This window comes from Protopterus annectens, chromosome 9.part0 (assembly GCF_019279795.1).
Source record: "Protopterus annectens isolate FY-2018-M chromosome 9.part0, PAN1.0, whole genome shotgun sequence".
Lineage (NCBI taxonomy): Eukaryota > Metazoa > Chordata > Ceratodontiformes > Protopteridae > Protopterus > Protopterus annectens.
Window position 1 is genome coordinate 644934850 of NC_056743.1, and position 19762 is coordinate 644954611.

At 35.5% G+C, this 19762-nt stretch overlaps 1 protein-coding gene across 1 annotated transcript in view; it reads left to right on the forward strand.

The window, feature by feature from the left end:
* The window catches only part of LOC122811398, a 167519-nt gene that overhangs the window by 100042 nt on the left and 47715 nt on the right, over window positions 1–19762 (forward strand). Inside the window, exon 3 of the mRNA XM_044083222.1 lies at window positions 6768–7052. Coding sequence (XP_043939157.1) covers window positions 6768–7052 — 285 coding nt within the window. The remainder of the gene's footprint in view (window positions 1–6767; window positions 7053–19762) is intronic.

Here is a 19762-nt window from a genome sequence, read left to right on the forward strand (position 1 = left end):
GGAGCAGGAGGGTTTGCCCTTGCTTAACTAGATGATATTGCCATCTACAGCCATTCATGACCAGAGCACCTTCAGCATGTCAGGGAGGTGCTGGGTAAACTACAGAGGACAGGTTTGACCATTAAGCTGAGCAAATGTCAGGTGGGTATAGCAGAGGTCGCCTACCTAGGACATAGAGTGGAGAGTAGTAAGATAAGGTCAGAATCTGCCAAAGTGGAAGCCATTCAGGCATGGCCTGAACCTGTTACTAAAAAGGAAAAAATGTCCAATGCTAAGAGTAAGAACACTTTAATTCCTAAAAACAGATAAAAACAAATAAAAACAGGTAAGTGCTTTCACTATTGCTCGCTTCTTCAGACCTTAACAAACAGTATGAAAAAACAGGCCTTTAAATGCAAAAAGCTTCCAGTTAATTAAAAACAATTAAAATTGTTGGGTGTTAGCACTTAGTGAACTAAGCCTCTCTTCTTTAGGAGAGGCTTTAAAGCAACAGCACTATTCAAACCAGGTGGCACATATGCTTTAAAGTTGACAATTCATTTTAACTCAGCAAGTCCAGTCTCATTACTCAAATCCCCTTCCCTTAAGCATTTAATTTCTGTAGTACCAAGAACTTAAAGTTGTCACAACTTTAAGTTCTTGGTACTACAGAAATTAAATGAAAGTTTAAGGGAAAGGAGGCTTAGTTCACTGATAAGTGTTAACACCCAACAGTTTTAATTGTTTTTAATTAACTGGAAGCTTTTTTTATTTAAAGGCCTGTTTTTTCATACTGTTTGTTAAGGTCTGAAGAAGCCAGCAATTGTAAAAGTGCTTACCTGTTTTTATTTGCTTTTATCTGTTTTTAGGAATTAAAGTGTGCTTACTCTCAGCATTGGGCATCTTTTCGTTTGCTGAACTTTGTTTTTGGATATCCTAGATTCCACTACGTTCTCTTGCTGCTGTTACAAAAAAGCAGGTGAAGGCATTTTTAGGGACAGCAAGGTACTACATAAAGTTCATCCCCTGTTATAGTACCATAGCTGCTCCCCTCACAGACCTGACAAGGAAGAACAGGCCAGATAAGGTAGTGTGGACCCCAGCATGTGAGCAGGCATTCCAGAAGCTTAAAGAAGCTTTGGGAGGACCCCCTGTGTTAGACAGGCCAGATTACAGCAAATAATTTGTTGTGCAGGTGGATGCTTTGAACCATGGGGTGGGGCTGTACTTAGCCAGATTTCTTCAGAGGGAGAAGAGCACCCAGTGGTTTATCTCAGTCATAGGCTCCAACCCAGTGAAAAATGCTATGCAGCTGTGGAAAAGGAATGTCTAGCCATAGTGTGGGCACTGCAGAAACTCCAGCCTTATCTGTATGGAAGGAAATTCACTGTTATGACAGATTATGACTGTCATGACAGATCACAACCCCCTAACATGATTAAACAGAGCCAGCCAGCAAAATGCCACGTTGCTAAGATGGAGCCTAGGGTCGCAAGCATATGATATGTCAGTGCAGCACCACAGTGGGATTAGCAATGCCAATGCAGATGGGCTCTCAAGACAGGGAATGGGGTAAGGTATACTCAGATAGACCTAACCCTCTCAAGCAGCAGGGGAGGGGAATGTGAAGGCTGCCAGCCTATCTAGATAGAATTTTATAGATAATTCTGCCATCTGTAAATATTAATGTACACCACAAGGCTTGTTGTCTTAAATGGAAAAAATGATGTTGCAAAAATGTAACAACAGTGCACTCTGCTGTAAGGAAGCCAAATCACGCATTTTATGACAGTCTTTGATATTTAAAGTTGGCTCCAGATGGTCTGGATGAAGACATTTTTTATTGTTTTAACCAAGAGTTAAATTGTTGATTTAAACATGCAAATTTATTTTATTGCTCTACTTCCTGACCAGCTGCATGATAACAAAAGGAGATGTTAACAATGCAAATGTAGTTTCTGTTAGCCTGGGAACCCAGGGAAGTGTGAAGAATGATGTAATGCGAACCAGGAATGTGATTTTAAAAACAGAGAGAATCAGAGAGAATTAAGCATTTTTGTCTTGACCATCCAACTCAGCAGCACTGCCTATGTTCTATATGTAAGTTTATCTTAGATTTGTGGTTTCTCTTAGAAATAGCTAGAAACTAGAAAGAGTAGACTGTGTTTTTCTGTGATGTCAGAACTGTACTACTGAATTATTTTTAAGTATTTCTCTGTGATCTCTGAACTCTTGACTAGCACTGTGTAGTAAGAAGTATTGTCTTGTGTTTTTATTATTTATTATTAAATATTTTAAAACCTTTCTACTGTGGCTGTTTTGTGTAGAGATAATTTAAGCTCTTAAGAGTACTTGCATGCCTTTGGTAAAATTGTACAAAGCCACTCCTATAGCTTTAGCCCTGGGCAATACTACCAATTGGATAATAATATTGCACAGTAATAATTGGACACCCTTTTAAGGGCCTTTGAGTAGCTGATAAATATTAGCTGGGTGGTGGCAATGATTTCTACTATATAGTCTGGGTATAATGGGCACAGCTGGAGAACCTGTGCCAGCCTTCCCCAGAAGTGTCTGTGTGGTTGTATAAATGCTTATCTCAAAGTGTGTGTGTGTGTGTGTGTGTGTGTGTGTGTGTGTGTGTGTGTGTGTGTGTGTGTGTGTGTGTGTGAGCTACTTGGGTATGGGCATGAAGCACTGGTTGGACAGAGAGGGTGCTGGAGGTTTTAGCTTGCCCAGCTGGCTGATATCTGATCCCTATAGCTGTGCCAGTGGGGAGTCTTATTGGGGACCTGGAGAGCAAGGGAGCGACCAGCCCTGGACTGACTGTGATCTCTGTGTGCTCTTAAGGGAAATTGCACTTTACTGTGTGTATTTGTTATCCTTTCCTCCTATATGAAATGCCCCTCACTGGTGTTAGTGGTGAGGATTGAGGCTCCTTGATTGCTGGGCCAGGGCATGGGCGTCACATACTCCTCTGTCTGTCTTAGTGTAGGAAGAGAAAGCATTTTCTATCTCTCAAGATGTAACTAATGAAGGTGATCATAGTCTATCTGAACTCCCACTAAGTCACATGAAGTTTAATAGAAACTAATGATAGGATAAGACCCTATATTTTGGCAAGGAAAGTGTATCCTAAGCTGTGAGGGAGAATTTCACAGTGAGACCATCATGAGCCTACCAGTACTTTGAACTACAAAATAAACTGTTATATAGGATAGTGAAAGAAATGGATAAAATTTCATGACAGTTGTTAGCATCCAATCCCTAGAGAACAACAGTAATAAAGAAAGCCCACTGCTGTGTGTGGGGTGGGTCATTTAGTTACGGACAAGACAAAAACAAGGATCCTGATCACATTCTTTTGGTCTGGCATAATGAAAGAGATTTAAAACTGCTGTGCTAGCTATCATAAATGTCAGAAGACAGCCTTGAATCTTAAGATTTAAAAAATATCTTAATTATGATACCATTAACTGAGGAGCCATTTACTGGTGAGCAGATTAGGTCTAGTAATGGAAACTGACATATATTGGTGACTTTGGATCTTGCCACTAAATTTCATTAGGTCATACCTCCTCATTACCATTATTTCTGGGGGAAAGGCAGCTCTATGGCCATTCCAAAAGAATGAGTGTCATTATTCTCATGGATATCTACACCTAAGGAAATCTTGATAGATCAAGAAACCCAATTTATGTCACAGATTACATGACAGCTTTACCGGAGCTTTCAGGTGAAACAACTAAGAATGTCTGTTTACCACCCGAAAAGAGATGGCCTGGTATTATGTTTCAGCATAACCCTAAAATCCATTCAATGAAAAGTTGCAGAGACAGACGATATACCTTGGGACCAGTTGATCCTTTAGTTGATGTCCTCTATGAGACAGGTACTCTAAGCCTCCACAGGATTTAGTCCCTTTGAACTATTATATGGCAGACACCATAGCAGACTGTTGAAGGTAGTAAAGGAAACCTGAGAAGAAGAAGAAGATGGAGAAGAAGAAGAAACCCCTTATAAAACTGTACTCTAATACTGTGATAGTCCACATGAAAGAAGACTGATAATGCCCATTATGCAGGAGCACCTGGAAAGGGCACAAGCTAGTTCCCAAGGGGCATATAACACAAATACCTAGAGCAGAGAGTCCCAAGTCAGTGATCATGTCTTGATTCTGATCTCTGCCAATGAGAATCTTCTTAAGTGTCAGGGACCTTATGATGTCATCAAGTAGTTAAATGAGGTAAACTATAAGGTGCAGTTTATAGGAGAATGATGCCTTGAGAAGGCCTATCACATTAACATGCTAAAACGCTGGAATGAAACTCATGTTAATATAGTCACTGCTGAATTTCAATTAAAGCCAGCTGATACCAAAGACTGAAAAGTTATACTCACTGAGATGTCCATATAATATGAATAAAATTTTGATTTGATATAAAACCCAAAACCTGCCTAGTGTAGAGTTAAAATAATTTAGAAGTGATAAGTTTACAGTACTGTACAAAACCTTATAGAATATTTTGTGAAATATTATATTTTATGACTGCAAGAAACGCGAGTGCAGTATACCAAGCTATGTATCTTTTAATACTAGAGAGCCCACAGAGTGGAAATACATGTCATACTACACCTGTCTCGCTCTCTCAGGAAGGCAGTCATAATAAAGACCTCACGGAGGCTGGTCATACATCCAATCTGACTAGTCCTCACTAGGCATTGTAACAAACAATACAAATGTTATAAACTGCATGTTTCTTGTGCTTTTATTTTTTCCTGAAATATGGAAAATTGCTAGAATCATACATCGCATCATACCATCAATAAGCAGGGACCTAATTCCAAGACAGATTCATACAAGCTAGCTGCACTTATTTTGCCACTGACAAAAAAAATCCTTGAGAAGGCAGTAGCTGTGCAATTAATAGCTCACACTCAGTGGCTATCAACATGGCTTCAGAAAGTGACACTGAACAATAACTGTATTAAATAATATTCAGTGCCATTCTTCCTAAGGTACTTGTTTTGTCCAGTCCTGTCCCTTATTCATACCCACCCTGCCATTTTTAATTCAGCGGTCTGCCTATTCCTTTGTTATACGTGGTCATGTTAATTAACCATCAGTGTCAGGAATTCATCCAACCCTGTGTTACAGCACTCATGTTAAACAACCCTCAGTTTGGTTTACCTTTGTGAGCCTAGATAATTCTGTGTTACCATCGTCATGCTGTATTAAGTCTAAGTACCATCCCCACAAGGGACAGGTCCATCCCTACAGTATGTATACTTCCATTGTATAGCTCTCTAAGCACTTTCATATGTTTTTCAAGTTAATATCATTTGCACTCTGTTATTCACAGTGGCAGTATTCCTCATGAATGAGTAATGACGCTTCACACCAACCTGCTTAATGAGCTGCTAATATAGCTGGATGTGTCAAACACACTTACGATAAAATGTAGAACGCTCATTAGCCGGAAGATGTTTATGATTTTTAAAGTGTATTTTACTGAGGCTTGCCCATATGTATACTGTATGTACTTCAGGCTGTTTATTTATTACCACTTTTTAGACAGCGGTGAACTTATTAAACCATTAATTCTATTCATAGTGCAGTCAGGATAACATATGCTCTTGGATGCCAAGCTGATGCTTCCAGTGGTAATGGGAACCTTCATATCTCCTCATGTTAAAGTTACAGCTGTAGTTTCCTAGTGGGAAATGTGACATTCTTCAGTGCAGATGTCTATGAGTTTGCTCTTCATTTCTGACTATATGTGGCTGCTGTTGCTGACTAGTTGCATTTGTTAGTGATGCAAACTGCTGCTGATGGTGATGCTGACGATGAGCAGTTGGTGATGCAAATTATGCACAGTTGTCAGTGATACTGACTCTCTGCAGTTGCACATGCTGTTATCTGTGTTAATTATCTGCAGTTGTTGGTGATGCTGACAATGAGCAGTTGGTGATGCCGATTATGCACAGTTGTCAGTGATACTGACTCTCTGCATTGTACATGCTGTTGTTATTAATGTTAATTATCTGCAGTTGTTGGTGATACTGACAATGTCCATTTGCTGATGCTGACAATGGGCGATTGACGATGTTGATTATCTGCACTTTTGGTGATGCTAAATTTACAGTTTTGTTGACGCTCACAATGAGCAGTCGCTGATGATGATTATGTGTTAGTCATGTTGATTATGCACAGTTGTTGGTGGTACTATGTGCAGTTTTTGATAAAGTACTTAATCCTTGAGAGAACAATGGCATGTTTAGAATGATCATAACTTCAACACTCTGCAAGCTACTGATTCTCTTACAGACATATTACACTCTGACATCAGCTGTACAATGTACTGTCATTTATGATTACTGCAAATAGAAACGTCTATGTCAGTTGTATTAGACTGATAAGCTAGAATTTACATGAATTGTGTAAGAATAAATGATTGTCTAAGTTTTCTTTTTATACACTGTCTTAATTCCTAGCTCTCCCCTAAATATTGTCCATAATAACAGAAAACATTTATTGCTCTATAGAGCAAATAAGATAGAAATAGCAATCAGTGTTATGTGCATTAGACTTGTATACAGTAAAAATGATGGTGTTGTAGTCACAGACAAATACAATAATGTGTTTAACACAAAGTTACAAAAAGCAGGTACTTGTCTAGTTCACAACATGTAAAAGTTTTTCTTTTGGTTTATAATGTCATGTCTGGATATGTATGCAGCTTTTGATTTGTATGTGTACTTACAACCCTTGTTATCTCTTATTGCAGAATGCATTATTATATCCGCTTCTGAAGAAGCAAATACAGTACAGCTATCATGTTTCAGTAACTGCAGCGGTTCAACTAACGCTGATCTACATTGGAGCCTAAATGGAAAACCTCCAGACATAGTACAAACAAGAAGCAAAACTAAACGACTAGAACTCTGTAATACTAAAAATCATGGTTCATGGAGATGCTCATTGAAAGACAATAACAAGTATGCAGAATATTGTATTGGGATGTCAAGGAATGGTGCAGGAGACCTCCCTTCAAGCCATTGTACAAGCAAAGGTAGGAGTACTGCACAAACTGTTGTGCTCATCTTTTATTTCTTCCTTTTACATTTCAGGAGTTTTATATCATTAAACAAGTTCCGTCACTGTAGAAGCAAAGTTGAAAGTTGTCATTTTCAACTGTTGATTTCAGCAAAAAGTGCCTTTTTTAATCTGTAGGGCTTGGTGATATAATGTACTTTGGTTCTGGGGGTACAGGTTATTACATAAATGAGGGGCAGAAATGTATCTTCTGAATGGTAAAACCCTTCATTTAGGTATGAAGGCTCAAGTGGTACAGAGGTGCCATGGTTCGCATTGCTTGGTTTTCTGATTTAATTTCTTGTCTGGGTGCAGTCTTTGTGGAATTTGTGAATTGTCCTTGTACCCTGTGTCTATGTGGGATTTTGTTGGGTGTCCCTGTTTCCACCACATCCTAAAATCCATGCTGTAGGATAACTGATAATGACTGTGTGTGTGTGTGTGTGTGTATATATATATATATATATATATATATATATATATATATATATATATATATATATATATATATATGGTTCTACTGCTTTTCATCGAATATCACGTATTCGAAAAGAGCAGTAGACCGCTCAGTTACATGAAAGTGCACTTATTCGAAAGTGCACTTCCGCGAACTGAGCTTCTGCGAACGGATCGCACCACAGTGGAGGACAGCAGGAAAACATGCTATGTCCTCCACTGTGGTGCAGTAGTTATGGACCTTAGGGTTAGGGCACGGGTCATGGTAAGGGGATAGCTAGTAGGGCTATCCCCTTACCATGACCTGCGTCCTAACCCTAAGGTCTGTGACTACTGCACCACGGTGGAGGATAGCCTGTCCAGAACAGCTACCCTTAACATCTATTAATCTCCCTGCAACACATCTGTTAAGTTGCAAGCAGTTTGCTCAAACTATCCATTTATATGGTTGATATAATCAGAATATTTCTGGTATACATATTATTTAAATATGCTGTTTGTAAGCAAGCTGTATCAGGGTATGACTGTGCAATAAAATTAGATATCCTATGTTTCTTTATGAAGCCTGCAAGCCTATTTTTATTTCCATGAAGAAACTTCCATTTAGTACACAAGCGCCAAGATTATACTCAGATACTGGGAAAATATAAACTTGTTGATATCTTCCCTCGCACAAGACCCAATCATAACATCGCTTGGGAGATGCTTAACAATTTGCTAAGCATCCCCTAAGCACTATTACAATCAGGTCTCATGTTACTGACAGCTAAGATGGGGAAAGGACACCAGCAGAAGGTAAAGCAGCTTCGTTTTTGCCTACTGTCCATGTCTCCCTACAGTCCTGAGTTTGTTCAAAGCTGTTAAACGATTCAAACTTCTACAATTTTTTGTCCCTGTAACTCATATTACATGGAGCAGATAAATCTCAGTTCTCTACAAAGTGTTATTATCAGGTCAGTAATTATGTCTTTTATTATGCATACTAGGCTATCTGCCCGAAGGCATTTATAAGCCTAGCCAGAATGTGTTGGCTTTCGCTGCCCCCTTAGATTAGTTCCCTGTGCCTCTGTCCAGCAGAGCCACTGAAGTGATCCCGGGGTAAACTTTCTGTTTCCCATCCACTCGTCAAGGTTTCTCTTGAAGAGTGTTAGTGAGGAGCTCTGCCTAATGTAGATTGGGATCTTGTTCCAAAGCAACAGAAGTCTCTGGGACAGGAATCTATCCCTCCAGCACGTCCTATTTATTGCTGTGGTGAGGTTTATGTGGCTCAAGGGGTTATGATTTTCTTTAGGTGGAGCATGTCCATCAATTCTGGGTTGGACATGGCCTTAGTATGTCAGGCAGAGATCACCTCTGAGTAGGCGGTATGCAACCGAGTACAGCTGGAGTTTCTTCAATCGAGCTACATAGGGCATCTGTTTGAGGCCAGTGATCCTCTTGGTGAGGTACTTCTGTGGTCTTTCCAGCTGTTGCAGGTATCTTGTAAGGTACATCCCAAATGGGGTGTTTTACTCTATGATGGGTCTGATGAGTGATGAGTAGAGGGGCACAATGACCTCTTTTGATTTGGATGCAAACCCTTTTGTGATTAGGTGGGCCACACAGAAGGATTTTCTAACCCCTTTGGCAATGTGATTGTCTCATATTTTTGCTCTGTCCTTTTTAATGTTTTTGATTTTCTGGTAAAGCACTGAGGATTACAGTTGGTGAATATTTATTTTATTTATTTATTTTACATATGTTGACCGGGAAAGTCCGGCTGGACACATGTCCATTTTCAGCGGTGGCCCGGGAAAAAAAGCTCTATTTACATACAATATACTATCATTCTATAACAGACTAGTAACTATTTACAGTACAGAGATAACACACTTCTAGTACATTATGGTACATAGTAGACTAATACATTTTGTCATGCATTTCTTTAGAATTTATAACTACAATACTCGGTGTGAGACTTTAGTCTGTGGCTATGTAAATAGTTGTTGAATAATGCCTGATATTGGAGTTTCACACTTCTTATTTTTCATAAAATGCATACTGGTACAAAAAAACTGTTGCCCTAGTAATTTCTTAAGTGATTAAGAGCACTATTTAAAAACTGTCCAAGATATTTTGATCCTTTGTTCCCCCTCACCCATTATTTTTGTTTTGATCCAGAATTGTTAAGCAAAAAATTTTATAGGTATGCTTCTGTCTGTTTGACAATATTTACTGCTTTACCGGCTTTCAAAGCTGTTAAACGATTCATACTCCTACAATTTTTTGTCCCTGTAACTCATACTACATGGAGCAGATAAATCTCAGTTCTCCACAAAGTGTTATTATCGGGTCAGTAATTATGACTTTTATTATGTATTCCAAACAAGGACGCCAAAATTCACTTCCTGAGTCTAGAGGCATAGCTGGCTCAATCATCACCCTGTGCTGTGCAATTCCACAAGCTAGTGCCCCATCCCAAGAGCAAAAAACACAAAAACAAAGACATCCACTCCCTCCAGCTAGCTCTTCCATTGAAGAACAAAAAAAGAAAGGTTCACTTTACATTGTAGTCTTTGAGTTATTACAGTTAGTACATCCACGCCCTCCACAGGTAGCTTTTCCACTGAAGAGCAACCCCCCCAAAAAAGCACTTTCTAGTAATAACCTGATCAGTACACTGTAATGATCATATTATTACAGTTGCATCCATGCCCCCCAGCTAACCCTTCTATTGAACAGCAAAAAGAAGGTTCAGTATAATAATTCAATGTATTATTACTTTTAAATCCATGTTCACTCCCAGCTAGCTCTTCAACTGAAGAGCAATAAATAAATAAATAAATAAATAAAAACAACAGAAGATTATGAAAGGCTGATTGTGCCCTCCGAACACTTTGTGCCTGGGATGATATTGCCCATCTCACCCCACCCTAGCTATGCTTCTGCTTTAGTTTTACTCTTGAGGTGAATTTCTTGGTATCCATGTTTTGAACAAATAATAAGCCAGTTATGATTAGAGACCCAGACATAATCTTCTGTGTCAGTAATGCTTTAATTAGAAAATAGAATGGGGGCATGGCCAGTACTGGTAATTAAGTAATTTAGAGCAGCAACTGGTAAAAGCTCTGTGACTGAAAACTTGTCTCTGACAAGAAAATACAATCAAAAAATTAAAATTTGTAGACACGTTTTAGCTAATTTTATTCACTAATAGTTAGAAAAAATGATTGATTGCTTCATGTTCTTTAAAAGCTGTAATTTTTCTGTCAGAATTTCAACTGCTTGGTTAAGACAAGAGACTTCAATATAAGTCACTCAATAAATGGGATTCTTGTGTTTAAAAAGATATGCAGTCATTAATATCTAGTATGCAGGATGTACTACTTCAAATAGACAAACGGGATACTAAACTAGAAAGATTAAAAAAAGATACCAGAAAGAAGATGGAACATTTAGAAATTCCTATGAAACAACAAAGTGCACAAATCAGCAGTAGGGAGGAAACTTTAAATGATTATGAAGGACGAATAACTGAAGGTGAGCCTCAGACTGAATTTCTTTTGGGTTCCTATCATATGACTGAAGTCTTACAACATCGAATCATTAAAGAACAAACTTTAATGATAGAAGTTGTAAAACCTTGAAGCATATAACGGAGATTGCCATAAAGTGTGGAAAGGGAAGATTTCCCTTTACTGCACTGTAGTGCGATCTCGGAGTTGGTATATTTAAGTAGCAGGGGGGCTTGCCCCCCTGCATAGTGGTTTTTTTTTTTTTTTTTTTTTTACTGTTACTTTTTTTTAATGTGTGTTCAAAGTTCCAAGACTTCGGTCATTAAAGTTCATCCTTTAATGATTCACAGTTTTGGAACTTTGATCATATGATATAGACCCATTTCTTTTAAAACAAAATAACTGGCTTATAGAAAAACCTGATGATTTAGAAAACAGATTGTGACAAAATAGCATTAGAATTTATGGTATATCTGAAAAGTATGAGGAAGGCAATATAATAAACTTCTTAACAACCTGGCTACATAAAATTTAAATGTACCTGAAACTTTATCTTTTGGAATTGAAAGGGCACATAAATCTCTGAGAACACCTTCGAAGGATGAAAACTTACCACCATGTTCAATTAGTTAAGTTCATGTCTAGCTTAAAAAAAATCAACTATTAAAAACAGCATGGTCTAGCCCACCAGTTGAAATAGGTGAGCATGTAGTCAGATTTGACAATAATTATTCCAGTAAATTAATGAGTAAAAGAAAATCCTGTTAACTGCTGATCAAGGAACTTAAAAAGAATAAAATTAAAGCTGCTTTGGTGTTTCCTGCAAAGATTAAATTATTCATTCTGAAGAAACCAAAATATTTAACATGCTGAAGGAGGCATCCACTTTTGTTAACAGCAATAAAGACCTTAATAATACTTAAGAAATGGAGTGGAACACTATATCCATGAAGATACACAGAGAGCGGTGTTCCTGGAAAACTGCTTCTAAAATTAAAAAGCCTAAAAACAAGTGATTTCCATTGTCCGATTCCACAACTGTTTGCTTTCTGAAAATTTGTAATGGCCTTTAAGCTTCAAAGCATAAACTAAAACATCTTTCATGATGAGGAATATAAATTGTTAGTTTTACTGTTTTACTATATTTGCAGTGAAAGACTTAATGTATTTAATTTAACTAAACCTGTATGTGTATTTCTAAATGTTAAACAATTACTTTCTGTAAGAGAATCTCATTAAATTATTAGCAATAGAATTGGTAACTTTAAGTCTATAAAATAATTTTACTTAATTTGCTCAACTTTGCTTAGTATGTGCATTACTGGGTTAACTGAATGTCAGACCTAGGTAATATCCTGATTAGGAGTGTTAAAGTGCTGGGGATTTGTTTTCGTTGTTCCTGTGTAACACATTCCTATAAAAGGTCATGTGTGAAATAAGTAACACTTAAAGAAAGCTTGAGAACAAAAGACTGTTCCATTTCTTTCAGGATGCTGTCTTCTTCCTGCCTTGAACTGTCCTGAAGAAAATCTAGATTAAGGTTCATTACTGATGTCCATGAAAACAGAAAGGAACTTTCTTTTTCTTTCTTTTTTAAGCATATATGTGAGAAATCTACTCAAAATAACACATTTTTAAGTGAAGAATTGATAAGACAAAAGCTATAGTATTGCTTTTATACTGAGATGTAGTTGACATATAATTTATTTACATTTTGCATGATAATAGCTTATATTGTAGTGTTATTAACTTTAACTGTAAATATTAACTGTACACATTTATTGAAAGAAGTAAATTTAGATGTTTGTTACTGATTAGAACAGTTTAAAAGAACTAAGAAGTATGAGAAACTTACAGAGCAAATTAGCAGCTGCTGTGTGCAGTGAGTTGTCATTTTCACATGCTGTAGTCAAATCCTGATGCCAGGATATAAAGCTTAGATCAGAAAAGCAGTTCACAATGGCCAAAGACACACATTCATATTAAACAAACTGGAATTCTTTTATATAGTCAAGATTGCTTGTAATTCAAGAATTAATAAGAAGAGTAAACATCTTATGAATAATAAGCAAATGCACAAGGAATGAAATATTTAATATTTAAGATTAATAAAAGAGCAGTATCAGTAAGACATATATGCACATACTACAATCTTTAATAGAAAGCTGATGATTAAATAGCTTTTTGACAGGAGATTTAATAAATACAAGCTACATAGAATAAAGTAGAATAATAGTGGGAAAATAAGACATTAAACAAATTGCTTTTAAGAAAGATGTCTGTTACATACGCTTCTATGTTCGGCCACTGAATAAAAATTTCACCAAACTACTAATCATTGAATATTAAACACTTAACGTGGAACTTATAGAACAATCTTATCTTTGAAAATAATACCATCAAATGGTTGCCCAACATCCCAAATTTTTGAAGATAAGCTTCTTTGGTAATTTCCATGTTCTTTGTTTTAACATTCAATGATTAGCCATTCGCTGACATGTTAATTTCATGGACAAACATAGACCTGTCACATACACCTGCATATGGCAAAAAGGTGAATGTACAGGAGCTCATATAATGTACATAGAAAAGCATATAAAGATATTTGAAAATAATCCAAAAGCTGAAATTTGAAGCTTGGTCATATGAACCTTGAAGCTTTTTACATGTTGTATGTTATTAGATTCACTAAGACTACATGAAATACCTAATTTCATATGCCAGTGCTGAAATCTGAATGTTTTATTGCATCCATTTTGATAGAAAGTAAAGTAGATTTTTCAATATGTTTGAATCTGAGAAGGGAGAATGGAATTTGAATTGAAGGCATTGTAACTTCTGAATACAATGTAGACTGCAAATATTTTTTGATGCAATAGAAATAGCAAGACATTCTCTTTAACCTCAGTAACTTACATCTTTTTATGAAGTAGTTTGATAAGCTAAAGGATTTTTAAATATTTTGATATTTGTCATGTTAAGAGTGTTGCACAATTTTGAGATATAGGCACTTATACTTTAAAAATTAATTCAGAGCTTTAGTTAGATCTATAAAACATGTGTTTATCTTTTAGCCTGATAGATATATCTGTGCATTGCTTTCCCTTTTATATTTTAGTTTAGTATGATAAGATTCCCTCTCACCTATAAGTTTACAGATGTCTTTATTATTTCGGGTCCCATTTTGCTTTTACTTATTTATTTAGATATTTGTAATAATGCTGAATAAGTGAATATTTTTAGGAATACTTAATGGGTAATTTATGCTACTAATACATAAATAGGTATATGGTACACCCTTTGTTGGATTATTTAATATTTGTGATTAATAGAAGAGGACTGGCTATGGTGGTGCCGCAGCTAGCATTGTTGCCTCACAGCAAGAGGTTTTCCAGTTTGATTCCTGGCTTGGGTGCCTTCTGTGCAGAGTCTGCATGTCCTCCCTGTGGTCACAAGGATTTCCTCTGGATGCACTGATTTACTCCCACATTCCAAAGACATGCACTAGGTGGATTGGACACTCTAAATTGGCCATATGTGAGAATGTGTGCATGAGTGGTACAAATGAACTGCCATGGCAGAGCTAGCCACTTGGTGTTATAAACCTTGGCTCGAGATGATTATCACTGCAGAAGTGACACCCTGACCCCATGTGCAAAAGTGGGAAGACGGGTTTCAGGATGGATGGATTAATAGAACAGGATTATTAAACTTTTATGTGGTAATGGTGGAATAGTTTGAAATGGCAAAAATATATAACTAAATTAATAGTCTCTTATTATTTTTGACCTATATATATAATATTATATTAATTATTTGTAGGCCATGGCAGCTTTTGGCTAGTTTTTTAATGAATTTTTAGGTACCAATAGGTAGAGAGATAGTATAGTAGTTTGTCTATTTGATAGGCAATCTAGGAACTTTGCTATGCATGGTAAGTTGTGTTTTTATGAGTTTTAGTAGTTTACTTTGTAGAAAGGAAGAATTAAAAATGTGGAATGTTAAGTTAGTGTTTGAGGAATGCATAAGAATCTTATATATATAATTAAATTAATATGGTGGATAAATCTTTCATATTATCATTTAAAACAAATCTTGTTAAATACACAGTATGTATAATTTTAATCTATTACCTATCAGTGTAAATAGATTAAACAATGGCAACAAAGGAAATCATTAACAAGATATCTAAAATTAGAGGAGACATTATATTCTTGCAGAGACTCACTTGACAGATAAAGATATACAATATTTAAAAAAACTTAGGTTATGACATGTTATCCTCTGCTTCTTTTAACAAAAAGAGGACAGGAACTGCTATACTTTGTAGAAAATCTACTGTAATGTCTAAGGACACAAACTAGAATTCGTAGGATTTGTGCCTCTGTAGATTTACTTAATAAGGTTAATTACTTAAAAACTATTCCCTGTCCTTTATCTGATCATAATGCACTAACTATTAATATATCAATGGATATAGGGAAATTTCAGATGATTTATAGAATCCCAATATATATGATGAAATTAAAAGCATTTATGAATTATCTTAAGGAACACATTGATAAGTTTTTTTATCTTTGGATAATTATGATCAAGTTAGTAAAGTCATACAATGGGACTCCTTAAAATGCATATTAGAGACAGAATGGGAAGATGGGCTAGTCAAAAATGAAAGAGTGGGATACAGACTTGTTAGACATACAAGATAAAATACACAAAACGAGGTTTGAACAACAAACAAAGAAATTAGATAATATTGAAGTCATTAAAAAATTAATGACAGAGTAACTAACAGTTTTAATGTATAAAGAGGAAATAGCTTTAGAAAAAATAAAATTGCACAATTATGCGATGAATTCAAAAATCTACATAGATTAGTTAATGGAAGTAAGATGTTAAGCAAAAAGGCAGCAATCAATAATATCCAAAATCCTCACACTAATAAGCTTACTTCAGGCATACAGTAAATGCTTAATATTTGTAAAAAAATCCATGAGGATCTTAAAGGTAAAAATAATAATCCTGAAGACTGCAAAATTGACAAGTATTTTAAAAAAACTTTACTAATAAACTTAATGGCCAACAAATATCTCTGCTGAATAAGCCTATTACCCTGTTATAAGTTAAAGAAGCTTTAACAAAAAGAAAAAAATGGTAAAGCTCCAGGCTTAGATGGTTTAAGTATGGAATTATATAGAATTCATCCATTAAATATTTTAGAATTACTGAGTGATGTTTTCAGGATAATTCAGAGTGACAAAATAATTCCTCCATCATGGAAATTTGCTGTAATCTCACATATACTTAAACAATGAAAGGATAATAAGTTAGTTTCCTCATATAGATCCATTTCAGTATTAAATGAGACTATAAAGTATTTACTTCCTGTGATGAAAGGAGGTACTGCCAGCACAGGTAGCTGGAATTTTGTAAATAATTATATGTCATTGGTGAATATTGAAATGATTTATACAAGATGCTTGTGCTACAAATGTATTAGAACCGTATGTCATGTGTGTATCAAAACTGCTTTGTAAAGATGTTTGTGTTGAAAAGGTATTTGTAAAGTGCTGTATTTGAAATGTAACCATAGTGTGCCTACTGCAGAGAGCAGAAATGTCCATACACAATTGTAACTGTTTAAATGTATGTTTTAACAGAAGAAGCTGGAGGGTTAACCTCAGTCCAGCAAACTTTAGAAAAATATCTGAAATTAAATCACTTTATAGCTAGGCCATAGAGAGACTATCTCATAGATTTCAAGGCAGCCAGAGACACAAAGTCTGTACTAGGAAGCTTTCTGTATTGTCTTTGGGGATAACTAATCACTACTGTGAAAGCATGGTGAATACAATTGTTTTACGACTTCCAACACCAGCCAAAGATCTGAGCAAAAGCCCTTGTATGTGAATTTTTACAGGTAGGTGCTAAGTCTTGCCATGGGGATTTTGCCTGGGAACTAGAAGTCAGATCACTAGAAATTATGTCATTCTGCAAGCTATGCAGCAATAATATTTTAGATATTAGTTTGAGAAGTCTCTTAGAGTGAGACAGAGCATTCTGTCTTGGACCTGACAACTGCAAGAAGAACCAATCACCACATCATCTGCCTTGCTCTAATTAAGTAAGTTACTAGGCAATAGTATAATTCTCTTAGATTCAGTCAGGAACATAGTGAATCTGAGTTTAGATATTATTTTTCTGTATTTGTTTGAGACTGTCCTCCAATACTGTTTTAAATATTTCCTGTGATTTTGAACTCTGATGTCACTGTGAATATATATTTAATATTGTCTTGTTCTTTTATTATTTATTATTAAATATATTTAAACCTTTCCTTGTGGCTGATCTTTGTAGAGATATTTAAGCTTTGAGAGTACTTGCATATTTATGTGGTGACACTATGTGGTCCACTCCTAACAGCCTTGCTCTTGGTCAAACTACCATTTTTATTAATATTAATTTCACTCAGTATATTGGGTACCCTTCGAAGAGCCTTAAGGTAGCTGGCAGAAGGGTTCTGGTGGGAGTGAAAACTATCTTATAGTCTGAGCAAGAGGGGGCACAGCTAGTAAACCTATACCAGCCTTTCCCAGGTGTGTGTGTGTGTGTGTGTGTGTGTGTGTGTGTGTGTGTGTGTGTGTGTGTGTGTGTGTGTGTGTGTTTGTGTGTGTGTAAATCAAAATTTCAAAGACTGTGTGTGTGTGGGCAGGGACACGAAGCACTAGTTGGACAGAGAGGGTGTTGGAAGACTTGGCTTGGAACCCTAGCTAAGGACTCAACTCTATAGCTACGCCAGTGGGAAGTCTTATTGGGGATCTGGAGAAAGAAGGAGAAACCAGCCCCGGATTGACTGTGGTCTCTGTGTGCTCTTAATGGAAATTGCACTTGATGCAGAGAGCTGCATCTGGAAATACTGTGTGTGTACCTGTTATCCTCCCAGTGAACATCCCCCCACAGGTTCCAGTGGTGAGGATTACGGCTCCTTGATTACTGGCCCAGAGGTGTGATATCCACATCACATACTGGTTGGCAGTGGTGGATCATCACAATTTCATTTTTTGCTACAAGATTAAGAGATATATTAGATAACTTAATAAAGATCAAACATGATATATAGTCAATAGATTAATGTGCAATAATATAAAAAGGGTAATAACTATATTAGATTTAGCAAAAGGATTGAACAATAAATTGACCCTAATTAGCTTAGATATGGAGAGAGCTTTTGATTCTATAGATTGGAACTACTTGTTTAAAACATTAGAAGCATTTACATTTTCAGAACAGTTTATTAGAAGATTAAAAAAAGTATATTCAAAGCATATGTTAAAATTAGATCTTACATTTTTTGAGGATTCACTTTAAATAAAGCACAAAGCAAGGGTGTCCCTTGTCCCCTCTACTATTTGCATTCATTATTGAGCCATTAGCTAGTAGTAGAAGAAGCAGTGAAAAAAATGATAGTTCTCAACAGAGACTGTCAACCTAAAATACAGCTTTTTTGCAGACGATAGTTTACTAATTATAGAAGATTTAAATTGTTTAATCGAAGAACTAGATGAGGAAACTGAAAAGTTTCACAAAGTATTGCTGCTGAAATTTAGTAATAATAAAAATTAAACATTAGTGTTAAGTCAATTACTAGATAGTAAGTATAAAGATAAATATAAATATAATTGGGAAGAAAAATAACTAAAATATTTAGGAATAAAAATCTATAAAGATATGATTAAGTTTATTAATAATAATTTTGAAAAATAAAGTGTTACTTCTTATTAAAAATTTTTTTGAGGCTAGGTTAGTACTTATTAAAATTATTATATTACCCAAAATTATATATATTGCATTCAATAGCTTTAATACCTGACAAAAAAACTTTTAAAGAAAATCAAAAAAAATGCTAACTTCATTCTTATGGTATCCTTTAGAAATCATGTACGATTATGGGATTAATGTGGTATTAGATTCCCAGATGTAGAAACTTATTCTGCTGTTGTAGATTTAAACTCTATTATACCATGGATAGACTCAGCTTACACTAGTCAATGGAAAACTATCCATGAACAGATTATATTAAATTCTTATAAGTTTATTAAATGTGATAAATTAGAAATATGTAATAATCCTTTCATCTGTTTCAGAAAATTGACCTAGAAGGAAAATCATTTCAGTCTTTAGACTCTGCATATAAGAAATACAGTCTTAAAACAGTTAAATATGTTTTTAAAACCCCATTAATCTTCTTGTCAATATCAAAAAGGAAATTTTTGTGCTTTCCCATTGGACACACCTCTAGATTTAAGGACACTCAAATCAATGTTAAAATGAATTTACTAAAAATAAATGGATTAGTATTAAGATCTTATTGCTTTGAAAAAAGAAAAGCTAAGTCCTCAAAGTATTTAATGAAATAATATAAGTTGGATGACTCTGCTAACTAGTTAATATTATCCATCAGAAAGAAATCAAGCAAATTTGTAGATAGTATGAGTGAAGAAGTACAGAACACTATTTCCTCCTTAAATGAATATATGAATGCTATTATCAAAGGTAGATTGACCTACAAAGGAAGCTTGTCCATGTTATATAAGTTAATTATAAATAATAATAGCAATTTTGATACACAGTTGTGGAATTCCTTTGGATAGTAGTGGATTGACTGACTCAATAGATGATAAGAATAAAACTTGGTTACTTAATAACAGTTTGTCAAACTTCTTCAAATTTATAATGG